General features: G+C 47.5%; 3 protein-coding genes across 3 annotated transcripts; all 3 read left to right on the top strand.

Moving 5' to 3' along the window:
- Positions 1-1,109: 1,109 nt before the first annotated feature.
- On the top strand, positions 1,110-2,842 carry LOC120581937 (IQ domain-containing protein F3-like). The gene is made up of 3 exons (XM_039836817.1): positions 1,110-1,205; positions 1,658-1,702; positions 2,435-2,842. The coding sequence occupies exons 1-3, from the start codon at positions 1,110-1,112 to the stop codon at positions 2,840-2,842; spliced, it is 549 nt and encodes a 182-aa protein (XP_039692751.1).
- A 723-nt stretch (positions 2,843-3,565) lies between these two features.
- Positions 3,566-7,689, top strand: LOC120581938 (IQ domain-containing protein F5-like). The gene is made up of 3 exons (XM_039836819.1): positions 3,566-3,646; positions 6,108-6,197; positions 7,255-7,689. Exons 1-3 carry the CDS (start codon positions 3,566-3,568, stop codon positions 7,687-7,689), a joined length of 606 nt encoding a protein of 201 aa, XP_039692753.1.
- A 75-nt stretch (positions 7,690-7,764) lies between these two features.
- LOC120581939 (IQ domain-containing protein F2-like) lies at positions 7,765-17,359 on the top strand. Its single transcript, XM_039836820.1, has 4 exons — positions 7,765-7,877; positions 8,032-8,164; positions 16,119-16,184; positions 16,937-17,359. Exons 1-4 carry the CDS (start codon positions 7,765-7,767, stop codon positions 17,357-17,359), a joined length of 735 nt encoding a protein of 244 aa, XP_039692754.1.
- The last annotated feature ends 1,604 nt before the right edge of the window (positions 17,360-18,963 follow it).

Genomic DNA, 18,963 nt, shown 5'->3' on the forward strand with positions numbered 1-18,963 from the left:
GTCCCTCATCAGAGAGATGCAAATTAACACAGCCAGGAGACACCACTTTGCATCTCTCAGTCCAGCAAACATTTGGAAGTGAACGACAGAGGTTAGTCAGCCTGGTGCTGCCACTGTGGAGTGCAATCTGTCAGGATTTGGTGGCATGGAGGAGCCACCTGTCTTACGGCTCAGCAAGCTGCCCCAGTGTGCATCCTCCAGAGAACACGTCCCACGGCTGCACAGAGACATGCGGGCAGGTGCTCCTCACAGCGTTATCTGCTGTAGACAATCATTGGTGGTGACTTAGAAATTCATTCATCGGTAGAGAAAAGAAAAACAGGTTATGCTGTGTGGTGAGTACATATGGGCTCGTTGTGTGTCGTCAAATTTGTACATATTGCAACATTTTTTTTAACGCGAAGAGCTGTTAGGAAGTTATGTGGGCAAGGAAAGGGAATCAGAGTGTGCTCCGTGGCGCAGCTGTCACCAGCTCTCGCATAGTCACGATCACGCAAACGCTAACTAGTGACGGGACCTCAACTGCAGGGACCTCATCGGGAAGACGAGGGAGAAGCAGCGGGGTCGCTTGTGGTGTGGCAGAAAGCGCAGTCCTTGTCTGCTTGGTGGGAAGTCGATGGACGATGCCTTGAAAGGAAGAGACCACATCCACTGTCGCTGTGATCTGGAGGGAGCTATCCGCAGGGTCGGTGAAGAGCTCAACACGCCTGGAAAATGGGGGTGGGGACAGCCGGAAGATGGCTGGCTTGGGAAGCAAGCCCGAATCCCTAAATCGAATCTTTAAAATATGCCCAATGCCACCACCAGAGGAGTCTACAGTGGGGGCGACATTATCTCCTACGGAATGACTCATGGTTGCAAAATTCCTCCCACTCACTAAGTTTCAGACACGGCATGGAAGGGCTTGTTTTGTTTTGAGGAACATATATTGGCTTGTTAAGTGCCACCAAACAGCTACAGAAGGACGAGGGGTATAGCAGCTGGTGGGAGGGAGTAGAAATTGGCTGAGGTACCTCCATTCTAATCCTTCCCCAGCTCCTGCTCACCCTCCATACTCACACTGATCCCCACTCAGAGAAGGACCTTCCCACCCACTGAGGACAGACACCATGCGGGAAGGCAGGGGGAGCAGCCAAGCCTACGCTCCTTCCTCTGCACCGTGTGAGCTGCTCTCCTCGGTGGCTGATGACAGGATGGTCCTGTGGGTGGGCCAGACCAGAGATCATCCTTGGGGAAGGTCAGACTCAGAGAGGCTGTGGTTCCACTCAAGATTCTGGTCCATCCCTGGCAGGAGGGAAATGGGCAGGTGTTTCCTCTTTATCCAACAACTTTGAACCTGGAGAAGGCATCCTGGTCCCTGGGTCATAGGTGCCCTTGTGACATCATTGCCATCCCCTCCTCTACCGCCCTGCCTGCCTTTGCCAGGACCGAAGCAATGAAGCAGCAACCAGAAGGGGGTGTGAACACCTGAACCACTGCCCGAAAACCATGGGCAGTCAATGCTTTGTAAGACTTAGTCAGATACCCCATCCCCATGGCAGAGGGAAGGACCAGATGACTTCAAAAGACTCGGGGAACGAATGGAGAGCTGGGGCAGTGGGGACATTGCACGGAGGCTGGTCCTCACTCATGCTTTCTCTCTACATTCTGATTGCAGAAGTCCGATCTAGACAAGGGTGAAGAGGAGACAAAGATTCAGAAGGTAAGTGGGGCCCAGGAGCACGCGAGGACCACAAACCATCGCCCCTCGGACCCGGGTCCCTGGAAGTGGAGGACCCATCTCTGGTCCCACAGGAGTCGTCAGCTCAGTGTTGCTCTCCTGCCCCCAGGAATTCCCTCCCTATGCGAGTGAGCTTTGCTAGGCATGGAGAGACAATAGACAATTAGAATGCAAATAGCCCCGGTGGAACGTGGGGCGCAGGACATTGGGAACTAGAAAGCTGGAGAAGGGGCAGCATGATACAGGGAGAGTGAGAGGTAGTAGTGGAGGTGAGGGGAAGCCCCCCAAGGAAGGGGCCGTGGCCCAGCGTGAGGCATCAGGAGGCAGCCTCCCGGTCCCGAGTGTGGGCTGAGATGCAGGCCACGCATGCAGAGGTTCATTCCGGTGAGGGCCCTTTGGTGCCTCACGCCCAGGTCGGGTCTTCTGAGTCAGAAAGAGTTTGCACTGGCTCCACAAAGCTGTGAAGATCACAGGGCAAAGCGTATCCTTACTTTAAAGACGAGGACACTGTGACTCAGAGGATGAGCAGATGTGTACCCGACCTCAGACGAGAGAGGAGCAGAGGGAGGTCCCCACCCAGGTCTCCTAGGCCCTCAGAACCAGCAGGGGAAAGGCTGATGGTTACGAGAGAAGATCAGAACACCTTAGTGGCAGACACAGGAGCCGTGGTCGATGGTGACAAATTCACTAGGAGTCCTCTGCTTTGTTGGTTAGAGGATCCCTGAAAAACAAGACCAGCGAGCAAGAATCAGGGCAGCTGGCAAGATCCAGGCCTGGTGGCGGGGCACCCTGGTGCGTCGGACCCTGCTGGCGGCCGCCCTCAGGGCCTGGATGATTCAGGCCTGGTGGCGGACGCTGAGGTGGAGACAGCTGCGTCAGCGCCAGCGGGCCCTGCTGAAGATCTACGTGCACCAGGAGCAGGCGGTGGTCAAGCTCCAGTCCTGGGTCCGCATGTGTCAGTGCCACCAGCGTTACTGCCGCTACTGCCGAACGTGCAGCGCCGCCTGCGTGCCCCAGGCCCCGAGGGGCTGCTTCGCCTTCCAGATCCAGGACGCTCTGCGGCCGCAGCTCCAATGCGCTGTCAAACAGCTGGAGTTCCACGTAGAAATCCTAACGATCTAAAAGCCTTCCGCGCACAGAAGCGGCTCCCGTGCCGCAATAAACGTCTGACCAGGTTTTGTGTGTCTCAGTGACTCGCACACCGCGGGGACCCCAAGGGTTCGGGCCCTGCCCCTCCTCTTCTACTTGGGGAGACGTCGGTTCAGGTACCTCGCCCCTGTCCTCACCCCTCAATGCCTGTGGTCCCTGTTCTGGACTGACAGTGACCACGTGCCACTGACTATCCAAATCAGAAGCTGCCTCCTGAGACTGTCCCATTCCACAGATACGGCACCGTCCTGGTCTGAATCCGCGGTTGGGAGGGGCTGGGCTTTATATACCTGAAGACTCGGGGCGCCTCCTCCTGTGAGATGCTCTCTGCGGTCACGCCCTGTCAACCTGCCATCGGGCCAGCTGAGCCTTGCCCTCATTAGCTTTCTGTCTGGCGAGCCCAACGACGAAAGCCAGGCACTTGGCCTGCTCTCTTGGGAGGAGTGCAGCCCAGAGAAGGCACAGGAGGCTGGTCTTAGCGATGACTGGGCACGAGGCTCTGCCAGCTTCTTGCTAACTTGCTAACTTGGATGCGGTTTGGGAAATAGTAGGTATCATGTTCTTAAGACATGTGAGCTCCGCCTCCGTCCTTTGTCCTCGGCTTCTCCACGGTGCTGAACACAAAGAGGGCTCCACTGATATGACCTCCACCTTAGGTGTGACACCATTTTTAGTGACTTCAGCAGTGACTGCCTGATGCCCCCAAGCCCCCTGCCTCTCATCTCCAGCGATCTGGACTCCCATCCTACCTCAGTCACCTGCTCCTATGACCACACGGTAGACCATCACTTCGCAAGCTATGAGGAAGGTCCATTTCTTAAAAACATCCAATCCAAAACAGACCAATATTTTTTATAAAATGACAAAAACAAATTATGAGAAAAATAAATGGAAAAGGCAGATAGAATACAGAGCTTCTTTGCAGTCACGATACATAAAATAAGTATTTCAATCTGCTGGAACGGTTTCTCAATGTTTGTTCTCAGTCTCTGTTCTGGTCTCAGTGGTAACGAATGCTCACTGCACTCTAGGCGGCATTTAAAAGTCCACCCTTGATGACCTGATATTTCAGTTCTTTGCATTTCCTCAAAGGAAAACATGTCACTATTTGCCCTTCCGCTCCCCCATCCTCTCTTAATCTCACACCAATCGGGCCTCCCTCCCCCTTACCCAACGCCACAGAAACTGTACTGGTCAATGGTATGGATTGAGGGAGATCGTTTGCAAAACCAACTAAAATCTCTTCCCCCCTCGTATAATCCATGCCCTTTTGCCATGTGACTTTGTAGCTCCATCAATCAAGAGATGGAAACTACTTAAGCTCTTGTATCTAGACTTCCCCGCGACTTTCTCTGGCCAATTCCACGCAGCGAGAGTGGTACTGTGGCCGTTGCAAGCCTAGGCTTCGGGAGGTCTCGCACACCATCCACCGCGTGGATGGGGAGACTTCCGCTATAGCATGAGCGATCACATGGAGCAGAGATGAACCATCTCTGATGACAGCATCTTACACCACCGGCCCCCAGCTCGCCTGCCAACCGACCACATCTATTTGAGTGGGCCTAGCTGGAAACAGAAGTATCACGCAGATGAGTCCAGGCCAAACTGTTCCTCCATGGAACTGTGAGCTCAATAAGTGGTCGTTCTAAACCTCTATGCTTCGGGTGGTTGGTTAAACAACAAAAGCTTTCACCACCTAAAACCACCAACTACCTCGCCTAGTCCAATGGGCAAGTCCCTGCCCTCTGCCCTCTTGTTGGTCATACACACTCCAGCTCAAAACACTCTCCTTTTGGCTTCGAGGACACCATACGTTTTTCTCTTCCTTCACTGACCACTCTTAATATTGTCAACGGCTTCTCTGTTGATCAGCTTCTAACCTTTGAAGAGCTCAATCCTAAAACTTCTTGTAGTCCCTCTTTATGTTTACCCCCAGGTGATATCATCCAGTCACAGACTCTTAAATACCTGCTATATCCTGATGCCACTCAAATCTCCATCTCCATCCCTGATACCCACTCCGAACTCCATAACCCAAAGTGCGACTTCCCACTTGACATCTTACTTTGATGTCTAATAGGTTTTTCAAACATGGTGTGGCAGAAACGGGACTTCTCAGTCCCCACGCCTCATGCTACCGTCCAAGACTGTCTTCTCCTTCTCCTTCGACCATTCATCCAATCCGTTTGATTCAAATCCCTCTCTGATTCCTCCCTTTCCCGTATGTCGACAGCCAAAGAAAGAGCGTTTCAAGTAGGAGACAGTGGTCGGCTCTGCAGTCTGATGCCGAGAGGGTGACAAACGAGGGGGCGAAGGGTAGAGACTTGACCATTGGACTAAGCAAGATAGTTGGTGATTTTAGACGGTGTTGGTTTTAGTCGTTTCACCCACCATCCCAACTATAGATCCTGTCCTGCCCACATCGTCCATAGCCAATGCTGTTGGCTTCGCTTTTACAGTACAGCAGTATCTTCCATATACCATAGAGTGAGGGCCGAAAAACCTAGATCTCTCTCGCATTGCTGGTGGGGACGTCAAACGAGACAGCCGTTGTAGAATGCAGTCTGGTGGTCTCTCAAAAAGTTAAGTGTAGCATTACATATGACTCAGCGATTCTACTTGTAGGTATAAGCCCAGAAATTTAAGACATATCTTCAAATTCAAATTTGTGGAAAGATTTCATAGTAGGAAAAATAGCCAAGAAGAAGAAGAAGAAGAAGAAGAAGAAGAAGAAGAAGAAGAAGAAGAAGAATAGAAGAAGAAGAAGAAGAAGAAGAAGAAGAAGAAGAAGGAGAAGAAGAAGAAGAAGAAGAAAAGAAAAAAGAAACCATCTAAATGGGTGGATGGCTAAATAGATTATGGCACATCCACACCATGGACTACTACTCAGCATTACAAGGGACAAAATACTGATACATGTGACAACTTGTGTGAATCTCCCGATCCTGAGAACAATGGACCATCGGGCTCCTAATTACGGACAATTTAGGGGATTGCACGCCTGAGGGGATTTGAACCATCTATTTCTGAGCCAGGGGCATTCGATTCTGTGTAAGAGACAGCAAAGCCACCCAACGGTGCAGCCGAGGGAAGGCGGATTTCCACAGATAACTCGGGAGGTGAGTCCTACATCTAGGGGCTCTGGGCGAAGCAGGAGGTTGAGGATGTGGTGGATGCGGCACAGAGTTGTAGAGAGAACAGCATACCCATAACTGTCATCTCTAAACTCTGGTTACAGAAGGATGGCCAGTTGGATAAAATCGCGAAGGATGTTGATAAAACCAAATTGGCAAAAAATGAAGGAAAGGAGAAAGAAGAGCTTCTGAAGGTAAGTCTGCGGAGGCCCTCAAAGTTGAGGGTGGCCCTGATCTGCACCTTCTCTGATCCAAGTCACCCGGGAGTGATGGGTGGCCTTCTCTGTGGCCCACAGCATGGGATGACCATGAAACTCGTCATCCAGACCAGGATACATTTGTGAGTGAAAGATAGTGCTATGAATTACTACGCAGGAACAACAATCACAAGCCGAGAATGTCCCAGGCCACTTGGGATGGATGGCTGTCCTGGCCAGAGCTGGGATGCATAGGAGAGACCCGGCCCCCACTCTCCCCTCCTTCTGAGGAACACGGCCGACTGAGACATGGAAAGCTGGTTGTAGGGAGGACAAACCCTGGCCAGTGGGAATCAGGCCATGCAAAGTTGGGGAGTGGGGTGCTGAGGGCTGTGTTTGGGGAAGGCCCTGCCAAGTAAAGGGAAGCCCAAGCCTCGAATCGTGCGGGAGTGTGCACACGCGTGTGCGTGTATGTGTGCCGACTGAAGACTAAGGGGTGAGAGACAAAAAAAAAATGCAAGTGAGAAATAAATGAGAAAGACTCCAAACTGCGTGGAGCCAGAGACTTCTGACTTGACAGAAGACAGGGGATTGTGATTGGAGCTAGAATCAGGCACCGCAGGCAAGCAAAGGACACCACCTCTCCAGCCTGTGGGTGGGCACCTAAGGGAAGGGATCTGCACCCCAGGTAGGTGGTCAAGCCCAAACAGAACATGATAATTAACCTTTGACCCAGAGATCATGGTGTTCTCTTTCTAGACTGGCCAGCCAGGTCCAGAGGATGTGGTGACAGCTAGGGCAGGTGTGCCCCGTGTTACAGATTCGGAGGGCAACGTGATGCATCTGTGTGCACTCACCAGAATGGCAGAGACAAGACACCTATCTGGTCTTCTGGCTCCAGCCAGTGCCCTGCCCCATGCTCCACAACTTCCGAGAAGGAGCCCTTGCCGATAACGATCGGGAGGACGCTTTCCTGGCGGCGCCCTGGCGCTAAGTTGGGTGAAGAACGTTCCTGAGCAAACCTTCTTTTTCCTTGCCACCCCTTCCCTCCCAGATAAAGAAAGCCCCTGATGAAGAGCAGAAAGCCACCGAGATCCAGGCCTGGTGGCGTGGCACCCTGGTGCGCCGGGCGCTGCTGCACGCGGCGCTCAGGGCCTGCATCATTCAGCGCTGGTGGAGGCAGAGACTGGAGAGGCGGCTGGAGGAGAGGCGGCGGGCCGTGCTGGCGTCCTATGCTCGGCCAAACTGGGCCGCGGTCAGGCTCCAGTCCTGGGTCCGCATGTGGCGCATCCGCCAGCGTTACTGCCGTTTGCTCCACGCGGTCCGCATCATCCAGGGGTACTGGCGCTGGCATAACTGTCATGCCTGTGGCTTTGTCCAGGGCAGGTACGAACTCACAGCCAACCAGCTGGGCGTGGAACTTGAAATCTTTCTGGGGTCACAGATTTGTCGGATTACGAACTGCATCCCCTTCCAAATAAAGAACTGATCGGGTCTGCTTCAACTCTGCGTCACCAGATCTCTGTCAGACAAGCTCCAGGAGCTCGTGGCCTCAGGGGCAACGATGGCAGAGCCTGGGCATCTCGCGGTCAGCTCTGAGGAAGTGGCAGAGGTGCTCTGCGGTCGCGTGGGGGAGAGGATTGAGAGCCGGGGCTGGATGAGCAGGGCCTGTGATTGGTTAGCAATGCCTGCCATGGCTGGGGGAGCTGGGGTCGCCCACTCCAGGGAGCCTCCTTCACAGTGGGGCCTGTGCGAATGGCACCCATTGCATTTGGGATCCATGGAAGCTCTTAATGCTCTTAATCCTTCCATACCTTCCCGTTAAATTTAGGACAGTTCCAGAAGCCCTCCCTGTGGCCTGCGGAAGCCCGCACGGTCTAGCCCCGGCCATCTCCCCGTCTCTGTCCTCCCTGACCGCCGGGCTGTCCTCCACTGTCGCCGGCGCGCTCTCATCACAGCACGTGGTACTTGCCGGCCCCTCTCCGTGGCTTGTCCTCTTGTCACACCATCAGGTGGTCTCTGCTCCAAGCTTCCTCGAGGGGAGGCCGCCCGTTAGAACAGCCCCGCCGCCACCCCCACGCCAGTACGTGGAGCTCCTGACTCTGCCTCCCTGGGGGAAAGTCCTCACAGTGCCTGAGGTTGTTTGCCTTTTCTAGATGCTGTTCCCAAAACTAGAGGGTGAGCTCCAGGAGAGCAGGGACTCTGGGTGCCGGGCCGTGTTCCCAGACCTGGAGCAGGTTCTCGCTTGCGACCTCTTTCTTGCAATATATATATACACATATGTGTATATATATTAGATATCTATTATATTATATGCATATTTTTTTTCTGTATATTATAGTACTTTACATCCTTAAAAAAAAAAAAAAAACAAACCTTGCTGGCTTGGAGGAGACTGCCGCTCCCAGGACTAGCCAATTCTTAAGAGAAGACAAAGGACTCAGCCCCCAGCATGCCTTTCATTTGCAAACTGACCAATCCAGAGCCACCCCTCCTCTCTCTGGCCTGGACACCTAGGGGCGGGCTATTCCCCTGCCTTCTTCATGCAGGTACCAGGCTTCTGGGGACAGCCGAGGGCCCAACAGCTGTAATCACACCAGTCAGTGCTAAACCGATTGCCCTTCCCCGTCTTGTAGTCCTCACCCCCATAAAGGCCAGAGCAGAAGCTCTTTCCTAGTTGCCGTCTCCTGCCACCTGTCCAAGGCCTGATGCTTCTCCTGTGACCCCGTATAACTTATGGTGAACGTCTCTCTAGGACCTGATAGCCTGTGAGTATAAAGAACTTTGTTTTCCTGTGCCTCATCTACTCTATTGTGGCTGCACCTGACTGACCATCCCATGAAAGAACTCTTTAGAGATGTAGACATATACAAAATTTAAGTGAAAGTCACATGACCATTTTTAGATTAACCTCATAATATTAACCATTAATATAAGGTTAACAACTCAGCGGTATTTAGTACAGTCATAGCGTTAAGCAACCACTATCGTCTGTATCAAGTTCTCAAATATTTTTGTCGTGCTACAAGAAAACAGCCTTACCCGGTAAGCATCAGTCCCCAAGGGGTCTCTCTCCCAGCCACTGGCGACCTCCAATCTGCATTCTGTCTTCATGGATTTAGCCGGTGTGGACATTTCATATCAATGGAATCAAACGACCTTTTGTGTGTGGTTTCCTTTACTTACCCTGGCATTTTCAGGGCTCCCCCTACACTGTAGCACGCATCAGGACTTGACTCCTGTTTCGAGCTGCATGATATTCCAGTGTGTGGCCACCTCTTGTCAGCCGTAAGGATTATGAAACCAGGGCTGCTGGGGACACCACGTGAAAACAGCTTGTTGAGAGTGGAGCCAGCACAGAGGTAAGCAGTGCCGAACAATAGAGGAGAGAAACCAAGTCCTAAGGATTCCTTTGGGCCCCTGGATCCAACCACTCCTGAATTTACCGCTAGCTCCGCTGAAGGAATTCTTAGCTTTTTTAGACGTGTGAGCCAATGAACCCCCTTTTTCATTGAAGTCAATCGACAGATTAATAAGAATCGTAATTGAGTTTTACGTGAGCTGCTTTTCTGAAAGTGGTTTTCGAAAACCTATTTTTGAATTAGAAACATACAGGTGTGCACAGGGAATTCTTGACAATAAATGTGGAATCATCTCTCAGTTAATGCACCCAGAAGTCTAGAACATTCTGGTAATGCTGTGTAGTGTGGTGAAAGATTAATGAATAAATCAGCCAATCGCCCAGAATCAGAGGGACCTGAGTGTGGAGTAGTCATGGCTTGGTCCTACCGCCCCACTCCTGTGAGCCGAGTGTGGGGTGATATCATTTGCCTAGTTCCATAGTCAGCAGGATAGGAAATGAGCAGCTATTCATGAAAAAAACTGCATTAGGAGTGGATGGACTGGTCAGGTCCTCCGCTTGCCTGCTCCTCCGCCTGTGCAAAGCATGTGTGTGGCAGCCCTCACTATTGGAATAACCACAGAGAGATTCTATTGTGAGTGATGGACCTAAGAGAGAATAATTGAGAGCAATGCTTTCCAAGCATATCGTAATCACATGGAGTCCTCATGAGACCAGAGTGCTGGGCTCCACCCGGTATTTCTGATTCAGTAGATCACAATCCCAAGAACATGTATTTCTAACACGTGTCCAGTTGATGCTGTGGCTACTGTCTTAGGGAACCCCCACGGAGTTAGAAAAACCTATAGTTCTCCCCACTCTAAATAGGTAAAAACCTGTTTTATTCTCCTATGAGTCTTTCTCTTTACTGTGCACACAAAATCCTTCACTTCTGATATTTCTGGAACTCCATTTTTCAACTCCTTTCCACTCTCAAGAGAATGAAGGGAGGGACTGGAAATTTCAAATTTTTAATATGGTTTGTTCTTTCCAGTGACCAGCCCTCACCTAAGATCCAGTCAAGAGCCCAGCCAGAATCACCTCATTAGAACAAAAGACACTTCTATTACCCGGGAAATTACAGGATTTCAGGATTTTAGGATCTGGGTGTCAAAGACCAAATATTAAGCCAAATGATGTTCATTTAGCTTCTATCACTGAGGAAATTACAAGGGTTTTAGGAGTTTTGTGCCAGATATTGGGGGCAGAGGCCAATATATATCTTTTATTACCACACAAATCTGGAATATTTTATCATAAAAAATAAGGAAGAAAATAATCACATGTGAAGGGGACATGTCAAAAGGACATAGAAGCCAGCATTAAGGGCTCCCAGTGGCCAAATTTGGGACCTTTTGGGCAGCAAAATTGTTTTGATAATAGCAAATTATAACCTATCGAATTAAAGAAGAACTCATCAGCTCATACTGATGTAAATGAATAAATGAAAAATTAATAAGAAAAGAAATCACAGTAGAAAGCTAATAAATACGTGTAGCAAAATGATATGAGAAAGTCGCTGCTTGGAAACCATCATAGTAATAAATAAGTCAGGCAAGAACAATCAAGAAATGCTCATCTAGTGGATGAAATAGATTGAAGGATGGGATTTTGCATAGTCTAGAGCATCTCTCTATAAAAATATTAATTACAAAAATAAAACCTGTTTTACAGTAATATGAAACAGCACATTGGCCAACTGGTTAAAGTTAACACTGTTACTAATGGGGTAAATAGACAGTATGTGCATCCAATGGTTGTAATTAAAAGAACACAGCACCTGTTATTTCTCTACAAGAATTTATAAGCAGGGTCTTATCATAAGAAAACATCAGACAAACCCAAACTCAGAGACATTATACAAAATAATTCACCTATAAACTTCAAAAGTATCAAGATAATAAGAACAGAGAAATATGATACTACCAAATGAACACAATAATTTCCAGTAAACAACTCCAAATAAATGAAGATCTGAGAGAATTCAAAGTAACTGTTTTAGGGAAGCTCAGTGAGCTGAGAAGTACAATAAACAATTCAACATCGACAGATAGGATGACTTAGGTGAGACGGATAGAGTTCTAGAAACACAAAATCTGCCAAGATCGAATTTTGAAGAAATAGAAGATCTGAATAGAACTATAACTAGAAAGGAGATTGAATCAGTAATCAAATTTCTCTCAAAAGAAAAGCCGAGACCACATATCTGCACAGGTGGATTCTATCAAACATTTCAAGAAAAGTTCATACAAATCCTCTTTAAACTTCTCTAAAAAATTAAGGAGGAAGAAACATTTCCTAACTCATTCTGAGGCCAGCATTACCCTGATGCCAAAGCCAGATAATGACATTACAAGAAAAGAAACCTGCAGATTAATATCTCTTATGAACTTTGATGCAAAAAGCCTCTACCAAATATTAGCACATCAAATTCTATAGCACATTAAAAAAATTGTACATGACCAAATGGGGTTCATTCCTGAATTGCAAAGATGGTTCAACATTCTCAAATCAATCAATGTAATACATCATATTAACAGAATGAAATGCTCTCATATATAGAAAATGGTATGCTCTTATATATGGAAATGTCCTTATATATAGAAAACTCTAAAGACTACACCAGTAAACTCTTAGAACTAATAAACAAATTTGATAAAGTTGCAGGACATAAAATCAATGTACGAAAATAGGTTGCATTTTTGTACATTAATAACTTATTTGAAAAACAAATTAAGAAAACAATTTTATTTACAATAGCGTCAAAAACAATAAAATACTTAGGAATAAATTTAACCATCTATGAAAATTTAAGACATGATGAAAGAAATTGAAGCAGACACAAATAAATGGAACAACATCCTGCTTATGGTTTAGAAGAGTTAATATTCCTAACATGTCTATACTAGCCAAAATGATTGACAAATTCTATGGAATCTCTATTGTAATTTCAATGGAATTTTTCACATAAATAGGAAAAAAATCCTAAAATTCATCTCAAACCACAAAATTCCCTGGATAGATAAAACAATCTTGAACAAGTAGACCAAAGCTGGAGACATCAAACTTCCTGATTTCAAATTACATTACAAAGCTATAATAATCAAAACAGTATGGTACTGGCATAAAAACAGACACATAGGCCAATGGAACAGAATAGAAAGCCCAGAAATAAACCCTTACATATATCACCAACTAATCTATGACAAGGGAGCCAAGAATACACAATAGGGAGAAGAATAGCTCTTCAATAAATGCTATTGGGAAAATTAAGTATCCACATGCAAAAGAATGAAATTGGACCCTTATCTTACACCATATACAAAAATCAACTGAAAAAGGATTAAAGAATCAAATGTAAGACCTGAAACAGTCCAACTCCTAGAAGAAAACATAAGGGAATCTGCTTGACATTGGTCTTTGTAATGATTTTCTGGATATTACACCAAAAGCATAGGCAACGAAAGCAAAGGAAGGGAGGAAGGAAGGAAGGAAGGAAGGAAGGAAGGAAGGAAGGAAGGAAGGGGAGATTTCCATCAAACTAAAAAGCTTCTGCACAGAAAAAAAAAAAACAGTCGGCAAAGTGCAAAGGCCACCTGCCAAATTGGAGAAAATATTTGCTAATTGCATATCTGATAAGGAGTTAATATTCAAAATACATAATCATATAACTCAATAGCAAACACACACACACACACAATCCAAATAAGAAATGGTCAATGACCTTAATAGACATTTTCCCAAAACATTCAAATGGCCAACAAGTAGATCAAAAAGATACTCAACATCACTAATTAATAGGAACGCAAATCAAAACCACAATAAGTTATCACCTCACATTTGTTAGATTGCTTATCATCAAAAAGACAAGCGATAACAAATGTTTTCAAGGGTGTGTAGAAAAGAGAAACCTTGTGTGTTGTTGACGGGAATTTAAATAAGTGTAGCCACTATGGAAAACAGTACAGTATGGAGGTTCTTCAACATATTCACAATAGAACTACCATGTGAGCTAGCAATTCCACTTCAGGGTACATATCCAGAGGAAATAAAATCACTGTCTTGAAGAGACAGCTGCTTTGCCATGTCACTGTATCATTCTTCACAATAGCCAAGATTTGGAAACAACCTAAATTGCCATCAACAGATGGAGGTATAAAGAAAATGTGATGTTATATAAATAAATAAATCACACATCCCAATTACAAAACTTAACTACAAAGCTACAGTAATCAAAACAATGCAGTGCTGGCATAAAGACAGACATGCGGATCAATGAAATACAATCAACAGAAATAAACTCATGTGTCTATGATCAAATGATGTTTTGCAAGGGAGCCAAGTCTATTCAAGGGGGAAAATAATCTTTTCAACAAATTATTTTGGAATAACTGGATATCCACATGAAAAGAATTCCTTTGAACCAACAATTCACAACACGATAAAAATTTTAAATGGATCAAAGACCTAAAGGTAAAAGTTAAAACTATGAAACTCTTCTATGAGATTCATATTCTCTATGAAAATCTTCATGTCCTTGGCTTAGGCAACAGTTTCTTAGCTATGAGACTTAAAACACAAGCAGCCAGGAGGAGGAAACAAGTGAATCAGATTTCATCAAAATTAAAAACGTCTATTATTTAAAGAACACGTAAAGGAAATGAATAGACAACCCAAGAATATTTGCAAGTCATATATCTGATAAGGCACTTGCATCTGGAATACAAGAATTATGGACTATCAAGGACCCTTACAACTCAGTAATAAAACAAATGATTCCATTAAAATGAAAAAGGATCTGGATAGACTTTTCTCCAAAGATATTCAGATGACCAATAACCACATGGAAATATGCTCTACATCATTAGTCATCAGGGAAATAAAAATAAAAACCACAGTGACATACCTCTCCACACACAGTAGAGTAACTATAATTTTAAAAAGTAAGATAATAACAAGTCTTGGCGAGGATGAGGAGAAACTGGAACTTATATGCACAGCTGGTAGAGATGTAAAATGGTACAGTCACTTTGGAAAACAGTGCATCTGTTCCTCAAATAGTTACACATAGAGTTACCACGCATAATAGGCAGATCTATGAAGATGTAGATCAGCGGTTGCCAGAGGCTGGGGGAGGGGAGAATGGAGATTGGCAGCCCCTGGATATGGGGCGTATTTTGGGGGCGATGAAACTCTTCTGCAATCAGAGAGTGGTGATGGTCGCACAGCTCTGTGAATATTCTACTGGCTACTGAGTCGCACAGTCTTCGATGGTAAGTTTCATGGAATGCGAATTGTCGCTCAAGAAAAAACTGTTTACAGGTAAAAATGTTTAAACTTACAGAAAGACATAAAAGAATTCTTCAGCGAATGGAGGGCTCGTCCTTAGAAGGGACTCATGACGATCGCCTTCCTCCACAAGATCAAAGCCCTATCACAACCAACACCGACCCCGTGACGTGCTTGATGGGAATGTGTATATTTGATAATAGCTTTGAATAGTTCGTCACATTAGGAATATCGAAATTTGTCCATTTTAAACAGTTAGATATGAATCTTTCTGTTCGTGGTGCTTTATTTATGGTAGAATAGCCTTTTCAACTTACCAATTTTTACACATTTTCTTCAGTTAATTTTGGTCATTTCCATTTTGTTGGAAAAGTATTTCCTCTGAGTTGTTACATTTGTTACCATGATAGTCTGCTATATGTATTTACATCTCTCTGTGATTACGTTGCCCTTCTCAACCCACCCAAGTTCATGGACTTTCTACCTTTAATCTTGGTTTTTTCAAAACATCACCTTCCAACTTTATTTTCCACCTCTCATTTTTTTTTCTTTAATTAACTGAAGATTTTTATCTTTATTTTACTGCTTTCTAGATTTATCGGATCTCTCTCTTTCTAGCTGCCTGCGGTGTGGTGAGCTGCTGAACCCCGAATCAGGGGAAGACAAGAGGTGCCAAGCCTGAGAAGACACTCGATTGTCGTGAGGAGGTACACTAAGGGTCCCTCCTGCTGTCCTGTGTGACTGGGGATGAGGAGCATGGCAATGGGCCTCACTGGAGGGGAGCCCTAGGATGGAATCTCATTGCCCTGTGTTTGCACTGAGCTCTGGTATGTGTCTGACAGGTGGGAAGTAGACAGGTAGCACCAGCTCCCATGGGTCTGGTTTCTGAGGCTGATTCAAGTGTGTGGCGGATATTCCAATCCCTGTGTCATAATGCAATTGTGAACTCATAGCTCTTCCCCTCATATTACTCATGCCAGATCTTGGGAGGTAGAGAGATCAACGCTAATGAACCATCTAGAGACAAGCCATGACCACACGGGTTCGATGCTGTGTAAGAGACATGGCCACATCTAGTAGGCATGCTGGGGGTGGGTGGGAGACACCCTGAGCTTCATAAGACTTGGGAAAAGAGGGGAAACTGAGGCAGGGGGTATCCTTGTGTAGAGCCCTAAAAGAAATAGCAATCTTAACTCAGCCATTCATTTCCCGTTTAATTCTGTTGACAGAGACAACGCAAACATGAGGACATAAAGAAGATTAGAGAATTGGAGGAGAGGCGGAAGGAGGCCAAGGTGAGTCGAACCCCATGAAGTCTGAGAGAGATCCAGAGCACTCACATCCGTGTCACGAGCGTGCGGAACGGCGCCTCTTATGGGTCCAGAGTCTAACACAATCAGGAGTCCGCTCAACGCTGGCTCACGTTCCCTCCACTCCGCCCTCAGCGTGGACTCTCTGGGTCTGGGCCTGACTGTGACATGAAGAGTGGAGAGAGAACATGAAAGCCATCTAGGAATGCCTGGGGCTGGGAGGCGAGGTGGTGAGGACTCTGACTTAGCGAACAGGCTGTTGGAAGTCGGGCGAGGCTGGCAGTAGACGACGTGACGAGTGAGGGCACTGAAACCCCGTCACGGCATCTAAACGCATCGCTACGGCAGACAGAGACCAACCGGCGGGGCCTGGACGAGAATGAGCGGAGACCGCAAGGCGATCGCATCGTGAGGCCAAACTTCCCAGACCCCACGAACACAGCAGAGGTGGCGTGTGACTGACGAAGGCCCTCACGTCCCCAACGCGGTGGTTTCCCCGTGATCCATTGTGTGAGGTGGTCAAGGGGACAATACGGTGACTAGGGGACGAAGGGGTGTGTCCATGGTGGAGAGAAGGGCTCACCACCCAGGCCCTCGGCTCTTAGCCAGGGTCCTGCTCCCTCCTCTGAAGTCTCTGAAGAGGGGCTGACTGCTAAGAGAATCCAGGATCCCTCCAGGAAGATCCTGGAAGTAGGAGGCAGGATGTTCTCTAAGTGTTTTTCTTTCTCTCTGCCTAGAAATTGGATAAAAAAAGAACAAAGGCAGCCACGGAGATCCAGGCCTGGTGGCGGGGCACCCTGGTGCGCCGGGCACTGCTGCACGCGGCCCTCAGGGCCTGGGTCATTCAGAGCTGGTGGAGGCTGATGCTGATGCGGGTGCTGGACAAGAGGCGGAAATTAGCCCTGGTTAGCTACGTGGACACAGAGAGGGCCGTGGTCAAGCTCCAGTCGTTGGTCCGTATGTGGCGCATCCACTGGCGGTACTGCCAGGTGCTCAAAGCCATCTACGTCATCCAGTACCACTGGCAATGCCACAACTGCCAGACCTGTGCTCTCCTCCGGGGCCACTGCGTCGTCACAGCCACTCACCTGCAGTTCCACATCGAAATCATCAACCCCGGAAGGCTGCGCGCGGGGGCCGTGTTTCCCCGTCCCCAGTAAAGGTCTGTCCTGGTCTGGAGTCTCTCGTGGTTTCCTCGGCTAATGGAAATTTCAGGACAAGGGCCCTGATGCCTCCTCTTCTCCCTGGGAAAACCCTCCAGTGAGGTTTCCCTCCTTTCCCCTGGACCCTGTTCTGGATTGACAGTGACCGTATTCTACCTACTCAGTTGTCGAGACAGAAACCCAGGTCCTTGTCTACACTGAGCCAGGAGTCTGTTCTTCCTGACTGCCCAGGCCTCTGAGAGACAGGTGAGCTGCATCTCCCTGGGGACTGGCATCTTCTGTACAGGAGAAGGGACTTGGAGGCTGTTCTCTGTCAGCCCGGGATTGGGGATTGGCTGGGATCGGGGACACCTCAGACAAGGGATCTTTGACAGGCAGCGAGAGAAAATGCCAGCACTGGCTGACTCCTCTGGGAGCGGAGCAGCGCAACCTCGACTGAAAGATAAAAAGCTGGCCTAGTGGTGGGGGGTCTGGGCATGCCGTCGAGCTGGCGATAACCCTGGGGGCGAGCAGAAAACGGGCTTCACGGCACTGTGTCTCTGACGCCACAATTCCCTCAGCTGAGCTCCTCTCCTCGAGGGCTGAGCAGCAAACGGGGAGCCCCCCGACGTTCCCCCACCCCACTCTTGTCTCCATTCTTGGTGATTTCATCGTTGGCCAGGATGACCCCGCCTTGGGGCTCCTCTCCTCTGCCACTCGCTCCCACGGTCACAGCAAAGCCGCGCTGTTCAATAGAACTTTCTTTGACGTTCCGTGTCTGTACTGTCTAATGAAGTAGCAGCTAGCCACGTATGGTTGTGGAGCACTCGATATGTGCCTAGTGCAGCTAAAGGATTGAATTTTTAACTTTATTAATCTACCTCTTACATCTTCAAAAAATTCGTCCTCGATCAATTTCTGTTCCAGTTCTTTGCTTCTTCTCATAGCAAAACGTGCTGTCGCTGTGTCCAGTTCCGTGCTTACCATTTTCTTTGCAACCCGCTCCAGTCAGGCTTTTATCCCTCTCACTCCACGGACACTGCACCGATCAGCTCCCAATATCCGTCCTGGCCAAATCCGGTGTTTATTTCTCTGTTCTCACCTCATGCATCTTCTCTACGTCCGGCTATAGACCTAACTACTCCTCACTGAAATTCCTAAGTTTTTAAAAAGGCGAACAACAAAGAGCACAGCATGTCATCCATAAATACTTTCATATATCTTTAATAGATGAGAGTTTTGTAAAATAGAACCTCTATATCTTTCAACAGTCACAATAATTCCTCACCATTATGACGTGTGTGTAAGCGCCTAATAACTGAGCTTCAAAACACACAAAGCAGAAGCTTCCTGTGCCCCTTTGCAGCCTGCTACTGCCCCACCACCAGACCTTAGCAACCACTGATCTGTACTGTGGGCCTATTGTTTTGACTTTTTCAAAATCATATAAAAGGAATTATAGTCTGTAGCCATTTTGAGTTTGGCTTCTTCATTTAGTGTAATAAATATGAGATTTCTCTAGGGTGTTGTGGGTATTCATTTGTTTTTTATTGCTGAGTAATATTCCATTGTGTGATTGTTACCAGAGGTTTTCACCAGTTGTAGGATCTTGGAGTTGTTTC

Source organism: Pteropus medius, unplaced genomic scaffold, assembly GCF_902729225.1.
Source record: "Pteropus medius unplaced genomic scaffold, Ma_sr-lr_union100, whole genome shotgun sequence".
Taxonomy (NCBI): Eukaryota; Metazoa; Chordata; class Mammalia; order Chiroptera; family Pteropodidae; genus Pteropus; species Pteropus medius.